We start from the raw sequence: 18745 nt of genomic DNA, 5'->3' as shown, positions 1-18745 counted from the left end.
GAGTTTCAACAGGCAGTTGCCCGTGGTCCCTCTATTCTATGGCTCAAGCTTCATGGGAGGATTCACTATTCTGAGTTTCTCTCTCTCAATAGCCATTGCTGCTACAAGTGGTTTGGCTCCTTTTATGTTTTAATCAACAATTCCACAATGATCACAACAGCCTGTGATAAAATCACTGCTAAAGCTTAAACTGGGTTTCTCAGAGCAGAAATTTGGGTGCACTGTAATTGACTTATAGTTTCTGAAAAAAATTGAACAAGAGTTCCCACCTTATGGAAATCAGATGAATAATTAAATCTTTTAAAAGTATAAATATTTTTTCCTCTAGCCAAGTCTTTTATCAGTTATTTCACTTGTGACCTTCTCCAACTTTTTATTCATATCACTTTTTATTACTACGTATTTTTACACTGGTGTGTTTTTATGGCAAATAATTCACAGGAAGCCAGGCCATCTCCTTTTTTCTTTTTCATTTCTATGCTTTGGCACCATGGTTGCAGTTGGCTGGACTCAAGAGTTTCTTTTCTTAGGAACTGTGCAAGTAACCAGAAAGGCATAATAAATAGGCATTAGGAAAACACTCTTTCTGCTTTTATCTGCACTACATACAGCCTAAGCTAGCTCTCACAGGACAATGAATTAATCTGTAGTCCATAATTTCAGAGAAAATTTTCAAAATTTTCTCAGGAGAGTCACCATCTGTTCTGGATGGCAGGTGTCTAGTGACCATTAGAATAGATTTACTTTGTTAAATGGCACACTTACAAAGTTCAGTTCTTGTAGCAGGATACGATGCTGGCACCCATTCAGAAAAGGAGAGTTTGAGAATGTACTGTTGTGTCCGTTGAATTTTCATACCACTTTAGTAGTGGAGCAACCCAGAGGAGCTTGTACAATACAAAGGTAGAATTGGTTCTGCCTGTCCACAGCTACATCCCCACTCACAGGCCAGTCTCCTTCCTCCAGTCAGCTCTCATGACACAACTGGCAGGAAGACTTGAGGTTAAATTTGACCTTGACAATGTGTAGCTCTTTAAAATTTTTTTCTTTATTTATTCTTTTGAATAAATATTTTTTAATCATAATATTAGATCTCAACATGGAATCAGGAGGGATGCCACTTGTAAGTTGTTAGTCTAAGTAAATGCTAACATTCTCTTTCCTGTTTCAAAAACTCCTTCCATAATATAACCTATGCCTTTGGATCACAGTTTGAAATGATTCCCTCTGAGCATAAGGTAAACCTTTGATCCTTTTTGTTTATTTGTTTCTACTTAATGCACTAACGCACACATGCTTTTAAGATGCAAGCTTGAAGGATTTGTTCTCCACATTTTGTGTGTGTGTGTGTGTGTGTGTGTGTGTATGTGTGTGGATCTGAGAGTTTCCATGTGTTCCATAATGTCTTGAGGCACTATGACCAACTGATGCTTTGAACTGACTCACGTGTGAATTCAAGGTGAAGAGCTTTGGGTCTTAGATTCATTTAGTAAAATACGGAATTGTTTTTTCCTTGAGTATAATATTACCTATTATATTATTGTAATCACTGAAACACAAAAGAATTTAAATTCAGGAAGAACATTATAAGTTTCTCATACATTATTATTCAATCAAAAGATTTAAGGCAAATATTTTTTCCCATTCTCTTGATACTGTCCTCTCTACACATGTTTTACCTACATTGGCAACCAATCATTTCAAAGGCAAGTTTGCAGCTTTGAGTTTTTATTAAGAAAAGGATTATATTAAATAAATAAAACATGCACTTGTTTCAAGGAAGGCTCAAGATTTTAACAGTAAAGCTGTGAACTTTCAATTCCAGAGGGTGAACTCTCTATTCCACCAGAGGCCTTATCAACAAAAACTTAAAGGAACTTGCAAAGAGTGATGTTAGTGTACAGAATGCTGTATCATTGTACAGAGAAGTTAATGAAGGAAGAAATAAAAGTCAGTGGGAGAGGTGAGCACATTGGTGAAGCCACCCACACACAATAGTCACCATCAGCGATGGGCTGCCATTAAGGCTATGCAGTATGTTGTTTTGTAGGATGTGAGATGCAGTAAGCCATGGTGGATTATTCCATCATCTTCAAAGTATAGTCAGGTGCCTGCTGGAAGTTAGGAGTATCACTCATATCTGGGTGCAGGCTAAGGGTATAAAAAACATTCTGAGATTATCCTTCATTGATGCTGCCATTGTGGTTTGAGGATATTGAAGGGTGTGCCCTGTAACCTGGGGGAGTCCCAGCTGTGTGTGGTGGCTTTCTGGTGATTCCATAGGAACTCTGGTTGCTTTATCCACACAGACACTGTGACTTTTGCTCCCACAGAATGGGAAGCAGAGGACAACAGAATATGCCATGTGAAACATGGAAAGGAGTTCCTCATTACTAAGGGACTCAAATCAGTCATTACTGTAGTTGAATTATTAGAGTTAGCCCCTACCAACTTTTGCTAAGCGTAGCTGGAGGTTTTGAGTTGTTCCAGGTGTCTAATTTTTCCGAATTTCTTCTTTTTAATGGACTATCTTGACTCTTTGCCATTAGTTTTATTGGGTTCAGGCTGGTGTTTGGCTTGAATAAGCTACTTTTTCTTGCTAGCAATGGCTGTAGCCAGTTAAATCATATCTAATCATTTTAAGATTTTTTTGTGAGTTTGGTCAGGATTTCTCTCCCTCTCATTCCTGAAGCAAAGAGTTATCTGCCTTATAGGAAGCAATGGCAAAATAGCTGAGGCAAACAGTTTTGCAAGACAATAGTATTCATAATAGAAATTTGTACTCTTAGTGATATGGGTATATAATTAATTATTTGCAAACATATTGGGAATGTGACAGGTGATACATGGAGAGTGGTGATAAAGATAATGATGAAAATAATTAAAATGATTCTAACAAAACCCAACAGTGTACTAGGCCTCAGAATGAAACATCCATACCTGCAGTTGGCACACAGGTAATATGGAAGCTCTGTAAATCAGTGAACTTGAGCATTATCTCTTAGCATCCGGATTGAGTAATTTTATTGGTATGTTAAATTTACCAGCCACACATAGAAATTAAAGATTAGATCTTCCCCAGAATAACTATGAATATCTATAACATCTTTTTCTTTCAGAGGATCTCAGAGTTGAAAGGCAATCAAGAAGACATATATTACCTTGTGCTCCTCAATCCATCATCAGTTTATTCTAAAATGTTGGAGAGAACACATTTATGATGACTTTAGAATTATTTTAAATTCTGAATGCAACAAGCAAAAATAATTCCCACATATTACTTGAAGCTTACAAAAAGAAAATTACATATGAAAAGTTTCTAAAAAAAATAAATGTCACTCATGACCTATTTTTAGATTGTCACAAATTCTCTGTGAGGAAATTTTGAACCTTATACAGCTAAGGAAGACCTGGGAAGATGTTAACATGGTGTTATAGATAGGATGAGAATCTGGGGATCCAGCTTACTCTACAAATCATTGAGATACTGGCCAAAATATTAATTCTGAATATAAGCTAGTTACTATTTCTTGGAAGCTCAAAAATATTCTTTCCTTCCATTTGCTTTAGTTTATCGCATCCTAGAAATAGACAATTTGCTCCCAGCAATTTTTTTTTCAAACTGCTGGATAATACTAACTATAATTTACATAGCAAAAAAGATTCCTAAAATATGGCCACATGTGCATATGTCTCAAAGCCTTTTTGCCTTTTTAAGTTTATAATAGCTCACCAAACTTTGTGAAGTCTTTCATAGAAAGATCAACTATAACTCAAGGTCATTAAAGAATTCCCCACTTTCAGAGATAATACCACCAATGTACAGGAAAATTGTATTCTGTGAACTACGGTATTATGGAAAATAAGCCCTGGAAACACTTTTTCAGTTTGTTGGATAAAACTTTGTTTCCAATTATTCTTTCTCAGTGGTAGCAACAGTAACAGTTCTTACCTATTGAATATTGTGCTGAATGCTTTACAATGACCTATGAGGTGAGAACAGTACTATTTTTAACAGTATTTTACAAACAGATAAAAGAAACAAGTGATAGAATTGCCCAGAGTTAGAGATCTAGTAAGAGTGTGTCCTGTCACCGGAGTCTCTATGCACAGACACCAGGCTCCTCCCCACTCAGCTCCATCTTGCTGGGAATCAGGACCAAGATCATTATAAACCTGTTAAAGTCAGTGCTTTCAGAGAAGGACATGAGCAGATTACAAAGACTGTGTAAATACACACTCTCTTTCCAGCATCCCTGGCCTTTTGAATTGCTCAAGGAGAGAAACTTGCCAGAAAAAGACACCCAAAACTCAGTTCTCTCTTTGTTAGCAAAAAAAGCAGCCCTCAGAGAACACAGCCAACAGGAAGCGGAAGAACATAAGATTATCCCCCAGTAAAGTGAAGGATGGGTCGGCCTGCAAAGACAGAAAGAAGTACTGTGCTCAGCAAGTGGTGTCTATAAAAGGCCAGTCTTTTCTCATGAATCTCAGTAGCAACAAAAGGGACAAGAGAGTGAAAAGGCAGGAGGACAAAGAAGAGGAAGGGAGACGTAGAGGCCCATATCAGTCTTCATGACGGCAGCAGCATTGATGGCTGTTTCTAGACCCAGTGACAGATACAATCAGCTGAAAACAGCCCTGAAACAAATCGCTCCAGACAGAAGACAGAACCGCTTTGCTGCCCTGGGGAAAACCAGCCACCTGTCTCTCATTTCTGCAGTCGTTTTAGGTCTGGGGCAGGGAACTCCAGAAGGGGTAGGGTGGAATGAGGGCAGGCAGCTGCCTCTGCGCATGCACATTGATGTGCCCTGCCAGGGCAGCCCACCCAGCACAGGTGGACTATCAGGGGAGGGAAAGAGGACAGTTACAGGACATGGAGTCCCAGTGATGAGTTAAAGCCATTCTGGTGCCATCTACATCTGTACACACAGCACAGTTCATAACTGATATTCTCACAGTGTTGTCCTGCACAGGTGGCACCAAACGGGGGTTACTGGGAGTTTTTCATATCCCTCTGCCATTCTTTGACATGGATAAACTTTGCTTTTTCAATCTTTGACTTCCTCTTTCATTCACATTGCTGCCCTTCTGTCTGTGTCTCCTATATAGAAAACCTGGAGCTGCCACTAGAGTTGCCACATGACTTATCACAATCCATTCACCATCTTCTGTGTAATGGAGCTAGAAAGCATTTGCTATGTTTTATAAAAGATATTTCCATTGAGGAGAAGTTAAAATTATATGGATGGAGACTGGTTGCTTTGCTACTTAGCAGTGAAATCTCTAGCTGTCCAGTTCAATTCCCAAAGACATTTATAGTTTTATTTTACACAGTGCTATGTGATTCCAACAATATTTTGAGAATTGTTATTACAGTAAAATTCTGCTTTTCAGAAGGAGGCCAAAATGAAGGACTATCTTGACAATTTTTAATCATGTTGAAACATGTAATGGAAATGGAAAATGACCATCGGTCCTCAAATCCAACTGGATGGAGCAAGACCACAGGACACACTGTGCTACTCACTCTCTCTTTCTCTGGAAGCTTTGTAGCTCTGCAGGCAAGAATGCAGTGGTTGGTCATAAACCTACTCCTCCTGCAACTCAGACTGCTCCGGTGCCAGCATTTCCATGAGCTGCTCTGTGACCCTTTTAGCTCCAACTTTTTTGCTCACAACTTCTATGGCACTAGCCACCTCTCCCGGAAGCTTGCTCACTACCTGTGCAGGAGTCCTTTGTGACTTATCTCTTCCACTGAACTGTAACCTCTGTAAGGGCAGAATTCATCCATAGTCAGTCACCTGGGTCCCTCCCCCTACCTGTGTTTCTATACAGCATCTGTCTCCTTGCATATGTGCATTAGGTCCTGGCTGACTGATGGAAAGTCTGCTCTCTGTTTTGTACTTCTACCAGAGACTTTGGCCAGGAGCCATAGAATGCTGTGGTTATGATTCTGGCTCTGTAGTACCAGCAATCAAATTCTGGACCTGTTTTTAATATCATGGTGTTGTTGTTTCTCTAGAATGGAGACAATGGTAATAATGACCTCATAGAGCTATTGTGGGAATGACTGAATTGATCCCTATTGCACAATTTATATAGCGTTGCCTCAAAGAAAGTGTTTAGCTATTGCTATTATTAAAGCCAAGACTTGGTTATGGAGAATGTCTATTCTGTGTTACTGTTTGGGAAACTGCAGAATCACATGTCATAACATTTCCAGATTTTAATTCAGACTTTTAAAATGGTGATTATGGAAAAAACAATTTTGTTCAGACCTAATCTGACTATCTTGAATGAAAAAGTTTATGGAATAGAACCATTTTCCAGATTGTTCCAGATAAATCTATAAGATTGAGATCTACATGATAAAACTTTCAGGAACTCTTTGGGTAAAAAAGCATTTGTATCTTTAATATTGCCTTTAATTCCCCCCACATTTTAGGAATAAGTACACATATTGTCATGAATCACAGTTTGGTGGGCCTTTAAGGAATTCAAAAGCAAATAACTTAATCATAGACATTGGGAGCTGAGACTGGAAACTGAGGCACCAAGAACCATCTAAGTAAAACTCCTCATTGCTAGACACTTTATGGATTAGGCATGTACAGGCCATGAGGAGGATTCCTCCCTAGGAAATCCAACCCCTTCTTGTGACTTTCAGTCCTTGGTGAAGTCTCCATGAAAGTGGGGTGAGTGTGGTTCCCTTCAGAAACTTGAGTTCATTTTAAAATGAACCTAAGAAGGTCTTCTAGTTAGACCCACAATCAGGAAACATTAATGGTCACTCGGAAGCAGTGTTTTGCTGCCCAAACCAAAAGGCCAGGGCTCTTTGAACATTAGAGCCCTGGACATTTTCTTTCTAAACTTAAGGTTCAGATTCTAATTCCATGGTATGCAATTTCCTTTATCCAGCAACCCATTGTTGCCTCTCCTTGACAAAAGTGTGCAGTTGTAATCAGCACTCAAGGACGCACTAGCTGGAGGTGAGGCTGGCAAAATTCATCAGGAAGCTTATCCTCCTGCCTGCCTTAATTCCACAGGCCCCTCACCCCCAGAGTGTGAGCCAGACAACTCTCAAAGGCAGGGAAGAAAGATTTGTGTTCCCACCACATTACTTCCTGACAATGGGGAAGGAAGAAACAGGTGTGTGGCTCTAAATGCATCTTGAGAAAATGCAGATGGGAAGTAGAAGAGGGATCCTTAGAGGAGGAAGCTGGAGTTTGGGTTTGTTCACCTTTGTTCACCTTTGTAATGAATTGTGAAGCTTCCTCAGGGAAACATTTTTCTTTATTATGCTATGTGGCTCTCTGACTTCAAAACAGAGCTCTCTGGGGCTCAGGGTCCTGGTACGGGGGTGGGGCACACATTAATGATTAGCAGTTCTCCTGCTCAGGGCTTGGCACTGCCAGTCTTGTTGCAGGCTTTGCCCAGGTCTCATGCTCCAGATAGCAACTGGTTTCTTGCCTTGTTTCTAGTAATTACCAATGGGGTACTGTCCTGCTCAAAGATTCCCTGCCACCAAGCTTCAACCCCAGATCTTGTAAGCTGTGGTCACTTGTTTCTTCACTCTTGAAACTCTTCCTTGATTTACTGTGGGAGATCAACCATGCACGTGACTGAGTTACTCCCCGGCTAGGTGTTTTGAGGTGTCCAGTAGCAGATGTGGCAGGACTTCCCCTCCCTTCTTGGGTTCCAGAGCGGTGTCCATGCAGAGGTGTGTCTCTCTACTACCCCAGGGACCCAATCACCTCACCTGACCTTGCAACACTACCCGCCCCCCGACCTTCACTGGACAGGATTTTCCCCAGAATTTAGAGTTCCCCAATAAAAGCCCACTCCCAAGCGTGCTAGCTCTCTCTCGCTATTCTCTCTCATAGAACCTCGCTTCCTCCCTGGGGAGCTTGAGGCAGTGAGCATGAGGAGCCATCCTGGAGCTTGGTTTAAAGGTAAAATCTGTAACTCCCTGAGAATTTCCCCGCATGACTAAACAATTAACCATTTGCTCTGGCCGCAGACAAAAATTTACCTCTTGGAACCTCATTCTTTAGAAACGGGTCTTCTCTTGTTCTCCAGGGACTAGCACCTGTTCCAGACTTCTAGGTGATACCTGCCCCTTACTGGGTCATTGACCCATCATTAGCCCTCCTGAGGCTGTGTCCACTCACTGTTGTCCATGATTGAACCTCCTGATGCCTGGCTTCAATAGAGAAACTTTGGTCAGACTTTATTTTTCTTTCTACCCTAATCCCAAGGCAATATCTTACACCACCTGCCTGCCACTCATTCTCTGAGAAACACCCTGAGTTTGCTGACCACATGTGAGGTCCTCAACTGACTGCCCACTGCTGGATTCCCTTCTGCTTCACTCTTGCCATTTAACTCTTGCTCTCACATCTTGTTGTTTTGCTCCAGTGGGGCAATCGATAGACCATAAGTTGTCTCCAGGAGGACCAAACCTGCCGTTAGGGTTCCAGACTTGTCATCAATCAAGTTCACTGTGTGGTGATACAAGTCTGCACTCATGCCCAATTGCAAAGTTCACTTTAGAAATCCAGACAAGTTTTGTTTGTTTTCTAGAAAGTACAGATTCAATTTCCCTATTCAAAAACACATTTTTGCTTCTGTACGACCACATTGACCACCTTATCTAAAGTTTCAACCCCCATCCCTAATACCCACCACCTCTTTTTCCTGCCTTTTATCCCCTCTTAGCACTTTTTACTTATATAATGCATATCTTACTTATGTTGCTTACTGTTTACCCTTCCTGGTAGAATTCAAGCTCCATGAAGGTAGGGATTTTAACTAATTTTATTATTTCTGTACCCGCAGCTGTCATTCAACAAACACTGATTAGGAAAATGAAGGAGTTAGTAGTGAATGGCAGGATTGCTTGCTATCTGGCCAGGCCACAGGGCTGTGGGTATCATGCCCTCCTCACCAGGGCAGGGAGTTCTCCCAGCTTGTCCATCACGGCCCCTGGAAGCCTGGCTCCTGGGCTTTCCGCTCTCGCCACAGCGCAATGCTCACCTTCAGTTTGTGCTCGTGCTCCTTGTTGACGCGGGCCAGCAGCTGAGCTTTCCTTCTGTTGAGGGCATCAATGAGGGCATCACACTGGGCCACCAGACAGGCCTCAAACTCCACACTGTTCTCCTGTGTGAGAAAGCACATTTCTCAGGACTTGAGCTGCCAGAGAAAACACAGCTCCCTCATTCACATGTGGACAGGGCATCTCTGACAAAGGGAGTGGAAATGGACTCTGTTCACAGAGCACATTTGGTATTTTTAAAATAACTGGATGAACTTCATTCTATAGCGTTAAATTTAGATCAAAAAAGTTTTTATTGCTTACATTTTTATCAAAAGGAAACCATTTCCACAAGTTGGATTATAGTCAGTAAAATAAATCTTTAAGCCAGTGGCACACACCTGTAAGCCCAACAGTTTGGGAGGCTGAGGCAGGAGAACTGTGAATTCAAAGCCAGTCTCAGAGAAAAACGAGGCACTAAGTGACTCAGTGAGACCCTGTCTCTAAATAAAATGAAAAATAGGGCTGGGAATGTGGTTCAGTGGTCAAGAGCCCCTGGGTTCAATCCCTGGTATCAAAAAAAAAAAAAAAACCAAAAAACTTTTAACTTGTAGAGTGGCACATGAGTCCCACAGTGAGTCACATGTGTTCAGTTCTGTGTGGTGGAGGGTGGCAACCAAGTGGAGTGGGAGATGGTCAGTGCAGGAGACAAAATCATTAAATTCAACATAAGGAAGAAGACAGGGTTACAGTGGTCTTCAACATTAAACAATACTCTAATGACAACAGAAGTTTATAAGAAATAAGAATGATCAGCAAAAGATCTTGTCCCTTTCATTAGGGAAAGCAATAGTGAATAATAATCAATGTTTGTAACAGGGTCATTGCTGTAAACATCAGGTATAAAGCAACATATGTGGAAAGGTAACTATGTGCTAAATGAATTAGAGCTTTCTTATGATGTTTAAGTTAAACGTAGGATATCAAATTTTTACTTCATTTAAATCTATACATGTCTTTCATTTAAGCAATTCACTGAATAATAGGCATTTAGGCCAAATAATCTTTCAATAAGTTACATATGCAATTTTGATTCTTAAACCATAATCTGAACAAAATTAGAATTTATAGTAAATGAAAGCTAAATACTCACATATGTATTAATAGCTCTTAAAAATAGCACCCAGTTGAGGGCTGGGGGTGTGGCTCAGTGGTAGAGCACTTGCCTAGCATGCATGAGGCACTGGGTTTGAGCCTCAGCACTTAAAAACAAATAAATAAAATAAAGGTATTGTGTACATCTACAACTAAACATTTTTTTTAAAAAATAGCACAGTGTTGAGTAAATTGTAAATGTTTTGGGAATAGCAAGGAAGAAACAGTTTAACATAACACACTTTATTCCCAAAGCCATGAAGAACTATGTCTATATAATAATCCACTGATAGGTATTTGGTAACTTTTTTTCAAACACAAGATCTTCATATAAGGTATGCTTTAGTAATTGCTCGAGTAATGCATCTATAAATGCTAATACTGGCTTTCATGGCAATCTTTTTTTTTTTTTTTGAGTTTTCAGGGAACACCCATTGAAAACATAATTTAAGAGCTCTCTATGCCCCATGCAGGGAAATGGTGGAAGGAGCTTGGGAGGGAGGGAGCTTTCCCCTGGAAGTCTCTGTTACTTTTTTCTTGTAGAAAGAAAGCTTTGCTCTGATGAAGAGGCAAGAAAGAGGCAAGCCTGGGTCTGCACATTTTATGCCAGCAAAAGCAAAGAAAGGACTGATTGATAAGCTCCATAGCTTTGAAAAACAGAAGGAAGTGTACAAAACCGTTGGGTTGTTAGGGGAATCAAACGTTTTAACATAGTCATGCATGCCAAAAAAGGGCAAAATCAGTGTCTAATGCTTTGAAAGGGTGGCTTATGTTGTTAAAAAAAATCCATTTCTGCCTTGATATGGGTTCAATGTTAACTCAGAAAGCCAATAGCCAGAGTTTAGGTTATTTCTATGAGGCAAACCTCAAAACATAAGAATGGCCAACAGTGAAAAGGTTCATTATTTTAGTGTCTCATGCCTTTTATAGGTTATCCCTTTTACTACTGTAGATAATTTATGAGTTCTCAAGTGATGAATGACCTGCTTGCTGGTCATTGTGTCCAGATAAAGATATCTGAAATTATAGTCACCAAGAGATCATGGCTGGAAAATATCCAAGTACCTAACTAGAGGAGAAGCATTTCTATGGGAAAGGAAGAAATGAAAGAAAGAAGAAAAAGAACAGAAAGAAGGAAGGTAAATAAGTAAAAAAAAAAAAGGAAGGAAAGGAAGAAAAAACTAGAGAAAATGTGCCTTGTTAATATTAAATAAGATGTATTTACTATAGGTGTTTTGGGAACGAATAGGGCTTTAAAACTCAGTAATGAACAACTAGAATTTACAAAGAAATAGTCCTCTTTCTACACACATGCTAGTAGGGAGTTAGGACTTCAGTGTGAAAGACAGGAACCACTTGGAAACCCAGGCTGTCTCTTGCTTGTGGGCAAAAGGCAAGCACCTCAAAAAGGGGCAGGTTGGAAGCTGCTCTCTGTGTGTTTGTATGTATAAAAGAGACAGGGCAGGAAACAAAAAATATTAATTTTATTAATTTTCCCACAACACAAAAATAAAGGAGAAGACACAAACATCCCCACAATTTCACATTAACCCTTGGGGTTTGCTTTCCGTCCCAGGTGACTCTGCTACCTGGATCTGCTGGACCATGTTTCGGAGCTGCACCAGAAACTCCTTGGCTTCTTTGGCCCGGTCTGACAATCCATTCAGTGCCTGGGAGAGCTGGCTCTGAGGAGAGAAAGGGGGGAAAACATGGAGTTCTAATCACACAAGGCCACACAGAGTTGTTTCAGAGAAGAAGACCCCGGGACCAGGAGTTGTCAACCTGCTTGTCTGAGTCAGGTCATTGAGCTGACATTGGTTCATACAGATTCCATCAACAATGGTGTCCACACTCCTTTCCAGGGGCTCCTGAGGAGTTTCTCCTCAAAAGCAGTGAAAACTTCTGGCCTTTGCCTCATGAACTGATATATATCTAGACTTTCCTCATCTCCAATTAAGTGATTATTTATGTAATAGCTATTATTTGCTAAGGATAAACAAACAAAACAGTGAATCGGATGATCTGATTATTATTGACATTATTTAGTTCAAAGAGCTATTATCTGAGATTGGGTCAGAAAGAATGAAGAGAGACGAGAACAGAATAAAGAAGAAAGGTTCAGGTTCTGGTGCAATGCTCTGGGGGCCACTTACATGTGGTGACAAAGGTAAACAGCAGGATGTCATTCCCCCTTTCACCCAATCAATGTCCCCCTCCTCTTCCCATGATGGCCCTGTTTCCCTACCACCTCTCCACACCAGCCTCCTAACCAAGTCTTGCTCCCTTTCTGACTTTCTTCACCACCCTGTCCCTACAGGGGTGCTGTTCCCTTGAAAAGGCAATGTATCCAGGTAAACACTTGCTCTCCCAGCCTCACTGTCTGCTGGGTGGCCATGACACACATTGCTGATCAATGGAAGTGGAAGTCTACTGGGGGCTGGAATGGTCTGAGAGAGCTTTTTGGCTGACATGGACTGGTGTGGCTGGTGCAGCCTCTTCCCTTGGCTCCTGGTTTTACGATGGCTGTGATGTCTTCTGACTGGCATGTGGAGCAGTGATGAATGGGAAGACAATGAAAAAATCCTGGAAGGCTCTTCATTACTAGAAAATGTCCTTGTTGGTAAAGATTTGTGTGCATTTCTTTTATAGGATAGTCTTTCAATCATATTTATAAATATCTGGTGGAAGGATGGGGAAAACAGGAGCCTGGATCCAATGGCATCTTGGAGCAGTGGAGCCTCCCACCACTAACTAGATTTCTTGTAAAATTCCAGTCCCCTCTATAGGAGTTTTCCTCACTTCCAGCCATGAGCATTGTATTTGATACAAAATTCCATCTCCAAGTAGCCTGGTCATATCCTTCTGTCTCTCACATTGTGACAGACTCCATTTCCCAAAATGCCTCCTTGGATAAACTAAACTCTGTTCTCCTCCTTGCCAATGTAATGTATTATCTACCCATTTTTTTTTCTTTAATAAAAGTACAGAATCTTAAAATTGAATCTCTTGGTCCTGTGAATGTTCTCTTATATTTGCCTTATTAAATACAAACAGGCTATTGATTCTTTTTTTAATAACTGTAAAACAGAATGGGTACTGACTATTAAAAATATGTATGCCAAATGCTGAGAGGAAGCAATGTGGGATGGTAAAAAGAACAGATTTTGAAAGAGTTAAAATTCTGGCTTTGTCCTTTACTAAGTGTGCCTTGATAAAGTTAGCTTTGCCTGAATTACTCCAATGGAAAAAATGGGAATAGTAATAATACTTTGTCAGTGGGTTTGTGAGGGTTGAATGTATTCATCTGTTTGAAACCTTCTGCTAATAGAGGGTAGTGATTAAGGCAACTATTCAGATCTCATAAATGCTGCCAGTTACTGGCTATTCAACCTTTTATACATAGTTTTACCTCCTCCATAAAATGAGAAGAATAATACTACTATTCTTGGGTGATGTGGACATTGTATGAGATACTATGTCTAAAGCCCAGAACCCTGCTGGTGCACAGCCACAGGGTACATGCTTAATAAATGTTGGCTGCTATTAATTCTTATTTGCTTTCTTTATTACTGCTTACACAAACACCTGCTGACTGGAGGGATCCAAAGCACAGATTCCTGGAACAGGATCTGTTGGAGAATATTCTCCATCACTTACACTGCCAGAAGGGTAGACCAATACAACTGAGCAAGAAAAATCACACATTGAGCCTAGAGTTGCAAAAAGCCTACTCAATTCTTTACTGGGCGCTTTAGTCAGCTTTTTTCTGCTGCACTGAAAGACCTGACAAAAACAGCTGGAGAGGAGGAAAGGTTTATTTAAGGGCTCATAGTTTCAGAGGTCTCAATCCACAGACAGCAGGCTCCATTCCTTGGGGTTCAGGGTGAGGCAGAACATCATGGCAGAAGAGTGTGGCAGAGGAAGACAGCTCACATGATAATCAGAAAGCAGAGAGAGAGACCATGCTCTCCAGATACAAAATAAATACCCCATAGCCACGCCCCTAATTAACTATTTCCTTTAGCCATACCCTATCTGCCTCCAGTTACCACTCAGTTAATTCCATTAGGGATTAATCCACTGATTAGTTTAAGGCTATAACCCAATAATTTCTCCTTGGAACCTTCTTGCATTGCCTCACATGTGAGCTTTTTGGGGACACCTTACATATAAACCACAACACTGGGTCTTAGTTACACCATCATAAGAGGTTAAATGTCTCCTTAAGAACTATTTCCAGGAACCCAATAGATAAAGGAGGAAAAAAGTGTCTCATTTAGGAGGAAATGTTTCTTTTAGAACTCATGTTTCTTTATTTTTTTTTTTCTGAATGGCTAAAGGTTTGTTGAGCAATCACAGCTTTATTCCCTTTTTATTATAACCTATGAATTAGTAACCACCCTTGGAAGTGTGAGTACAGAAGGTAAATTCATTTGGCTACACAGAAGTGGAGCTATCTGATTTCTTACATTCCAAATTTGCGATTAATTTTGTCTGTGTATCTACATCAGAGCTGACACCCATGAAATTTTGTTAACCAAGAATTGCATATCCTTAGAAAAAAAACATTTAGTAGTAGACAAAGAGTGCTGGTTTCATCAAGGATTTTATATGGCAAAGCAATAAGTGAACTGCAAAAGACAATTTTTCCCAGGTTTCCTTTCTTTGTGTCTATGCTCAGTCCTAGTGCCCTCACCTGGCTAATGATTGTTCTGGTATTTGATAAAACAACTGCATTATAAGATAAAGGTCTAGAAACCTTTCTTCTAAGCTTTGTCTACTTGTAGAAATTGAGCAGGAGACAATGAGAAATCCTGGAAAGCTATTTATCACTAGAAAATGCCCTTTGTGGTAAGGGCTTATATGTGCATTGTTTTTATAGTGTAGTCCTTTGAGAACATTTGTAAGCTATATCTGATATAGAAGAACCTTATTATTCATTGATCTGGTTTCCTAGAAACCTTTAAATTCCTGATCTGTGCTAGCAGAGATGTTCTGTATTCAGGACCACAGAGCAGCATTGTAGATTTACCACCAGAGCACTGAAAATGCAAATATGCAGTGTGTGTTTTTATTGCAATATCTTTGGCTGTCATATAGTCATTAGAGGGAGGAAGGTTCTACAGGCTGTTTATAATGCCTATGCAGTGGCTTTCAGAGTTCTTGGAGATTCATTTTCTAATGAAGTTGTCTGAAAGTGAATGAGAGTGGAAAAATGATACACCCACAGAAGCACAGACAGTTTTCTGGTTAAATTGTTCTTGGCTCAGAGCATGATCAGAATAACCAAGGTCTACAGAAAGATGGCAAGCTGCTGAAGAAGAGAAACAAAGAACTCCAACTCTTCCTCCCCTTCATGCATGCCTCTCCCTTTAACTCCACACCTAGAATCCTTTTGGAGGCTTTCCTTGCCTCCAAAAGGAGTATTTCTAGGAGAAATTTCAAGAGTTCAACCTTAGAGCAACCGCAGAGGATGTTTCAGAACCCATTTCTTAGGCTCAGCAAAGGGGAAAGGAATTCAATCTATCCTGACCAATTTCTTACTTTATGTGAATGCAGCCATGCTGCTGAGTACACCCCCGAAAGAAGACTGGCTCTTCCCCTTACTCACTGTAAATATCATACACTTGTCATTTTCCCCTCAATTTACTACTAATATTGGGTGAAACTTCCTGGTTGTCTAAGATTTGAAGATACAAGTAAAGGGCAGGTCAAAAAGGATCAACGAAAGAGTTGGTATGAAACAGGTGAGGCAGCAAATACACAACAGCTGCTCAGTGGCCCAGAAGGTGTGGGGCACCTTCTCCATCACAGTGCACGCTGTTCAGGTACTGCAGGTGAGTCACAGCCCACTCTGCCTCCTTTGCAGGTACCAAGGTAAACACCAAACACAGGAATAAAGTGGCCACTGGTGCAATGAGATTCTGAAAAATGGTGCCCAAGAGAATAACTTTTTTTTTTCCTGAAGAAATGCTGATTTTTTTTTTTTTTGGCTCTCACGACATTACCAATATTATACAAGTAAAAAGTAAAAGCAAGAAACTATAATAGTTATAATGGTCATTTGTTATGACCTGGGAACTCTGACGGGTGCTTTAAATGTACATTCTACTTAATCCCAATCACCAATCTGTCAATTGTGGAGGCTTGGAGAAGATATGCCTGAGTTAAGGCATTTCTACTCACATGGAACACAATGAACCTTAGTGGGATCCCCAAATCATGCCTTTTGCTCCACAACCCCAAAGAAATGGGGGGGGGAGCAACCCATGGTATAAGCATGTAAAAGCAGAGAAGGTGAGCTGATGAGGGCTCATTAATGATTATAAAAGGACCTGGTCATGCTCAATCGTCAGTTAATATATAAGCCATAGCATGACTAGCTACCCTGTGAAATGTTCAGCTTCCTTTCCTGCATGAAGTTTTTGGTTTTGTTTTTGTTTTGGTGAATTTGAAAAAGAATCCTATCAAAGAGAAGGGTATCATGGCAATAAGGAAGAAGCTTGGGATTGGGGTCCAGAGCTGGCTTTATCACCTACTGGCCTGAGAACTTGAACCGAGACTGGGGTGAGTGGGGAGTGAGGTAAAAGAATAAGAACCAAGTGGCTAATGTTTGGGAACATTCCAGATGAACTGTCCATGGGATCTGATTCTCCTTCTAGCTAAAATTTTCATTCTTTCTGCTTGTACGTTTCCTGCCCATGAAGGGATCTACTCCAACCCCCGCTCACTGAGTAGAGGATGGACAGGAATTCCCAGAGATCAGTTGCTTGGAGGATACTAAACTGTCTCTAAGCCCAGCAGCAGCAGGATTGTGATCAGAAGACTGAGAAGCTGGGCCTGGGAATTGAAGTACATAATCTAGGGACGTGGTGTGTGTGTGTGTGTGTGTTAGTTTGTGTATGTATGAGTATGTAAGTGTATATATGCATGTGGGCATATGTATGTGAGAAAGTGGTTGTATGAATGTATGTAAATGTGGATGTGTATGAGTGCACAGGAATGTGAGTTTAAGAATATAGATGTGTGCATATGTGTGAGGTCTCACTGGTGGAGTACAGGGAGGCTCTTGGCTTTGTGTTAGAATGGTGTTAAAGGGGTCTTATGAGTAGGGATTTTGTCCATTAAACTGCTACCTACTGCTAGTTGATTATAACAAAGATTCTCTTCTTGCCCCAAAACTAGCCAGGCTCCTTGGAGCCCTCTTCTAGACTAAGCCTCAACCTTGATCTATAAAGACATGAATAAACACTAACATAGTTTCTAATAGCTCAAGGCTACATTCCAAGGCTGAACCCAGCTCCACTTAAAGTGCCTGTCTGAGAAAACTAGAGGTTGTCAAAAAAGTTTACTGTTTGGTCCAACCAACACCTGAAGATAGGGAGGGTGGGAACCTTTTCAATAAGCATCAGTCAGCAAATGCAGATGAGCTTTACATGGACCAACCTCCACTTTCCTACTTCTTGTAATTTTTCACCTCCCTAACTCTACTGAGCCCCTGCTCACCCCACTTCATACTCCCGCATTCTCCCTTTAAAATGCCCAGTCAGCCTGGCGAGCACACCTATAATCCCAGTGACTTTGGAGGCTGAGACAGGAGTGTTGCAAGTTCAAAGTCAGCCTCAGCAACTTAGCTAGACCCTAGGAAACTTGGCAAGACTGTGTCTATATACACAATGGAATATGACTCAGCATTAAAAGAGAATAAAATTATGGCCTTTGCAGGTAAATGGATGGAGTTGGAGAACATCATGCTAAGCAAAGTAAGCCAATCCCCAAAAACCCAAGGCTGAGTGTTCTCTCTGATAAGTGAATGCTGATCCATAATGTAGGGGAAGGGCATGGGAAAAATGGAGGAAGTTTGACTGGGCAAAGAAGAGGGAGGGGTGCAGAGGAGGCATGGGGGCAGGAAAGATGGTGGAATGAGATGGACATCATTACCCTAGCTACGTGTATGACTACACATATGGTGTGACGCTACGTTACTGCATCGTGTACAACCAGAGAAATGAAAAGTTGTGCTGCAATTGTGTACAATGAATCAAAATGCATTCTGCTGTTGTTTATACCTAATTAAAATAAATAAATAATAAATAAATAAATAAATAAAATTTTTAAAAAGGGCTGGAGGTGTGGCTCAGTGGTTAAATGCCCTGGGTTCAATCCCTGATGACAAAGCACAAACATAAACAACAAACAACAAAAACATAAAAACGCACAACAAACAAAATTCTGAGTTATCTCTGTATAAATGAAAGTTGGGTTCAGTTCATGCTGGACTCTTTTCTCTATTGCAACAGTATATTTTTTATTAAGATCTTCTGTTACTCCTTCACTAAGGTCTGGCTTGTTTTGATTGGACAGTTGCTAACCCTGGCTCTGACCCAGGGAGAACTGGGGCAATCTTGGGCAATGAGCTAGCCTCCACAGTTGTTAATTTGAAGGACAAGTGAGGGAGTACTTCTAGGGATGCCAAGTCCCCTGCTTAAGCTGGCACATCTCTCATTTAGCAAACGAATCTCGCCACATTGATTGTAAGCTTGGCTCTGAGCCATT

At 40.6% G+C, this 18745-nt stretch overlaps 1 protein-coding gene across 3 annotated transcripts in view; it reads right to left on the bottom strand.

Moving 5' to 3' along the window:
* Nucleotides 1-18745, bottom strand: part of TRIM9 (tripartite motif containing 9) — a 101945-nt gene that overhangs the window by 39598 nt on the left and 43602 nt on the right. For all 3 annotated transcript variants that reach the window (XM_081292327.1, XM_081292329.1, XM_081292328.1), the window contains exons 2-3: nucleotides 11779-11874; nucleotides 9037-9159 (exon numbers count right to left, since the gene is read on the bottom strand). In XM_081292327.1, the coding sequence (XP_081148453.1) occupies nucleotides 9037-9159; nucleotides 11779-11874 (219 nt within the window). The remainder of the gene's footprint in view (nucleotides 1-9036; nucleotides 9160-11778; nucleotides 11875-18745) is intronic.

Source organism: Spermophilus citellus (assembly GCF_964194105.1).
Source record: "Spermophilus citellus genome assembly, chromosome: 4".
Taxonomy (NCBI): Eukaryota; Metazoa; Chordata; class Mammalia; order Rodentia; family Sciuridae; genus Spermophilus; species Spermophilus citellus.
The sequence above is the reverse complement of the archived record's forward strand: the minus strand, read 5'-3'. Positions and strand labels throughout refer to the sequence as shown.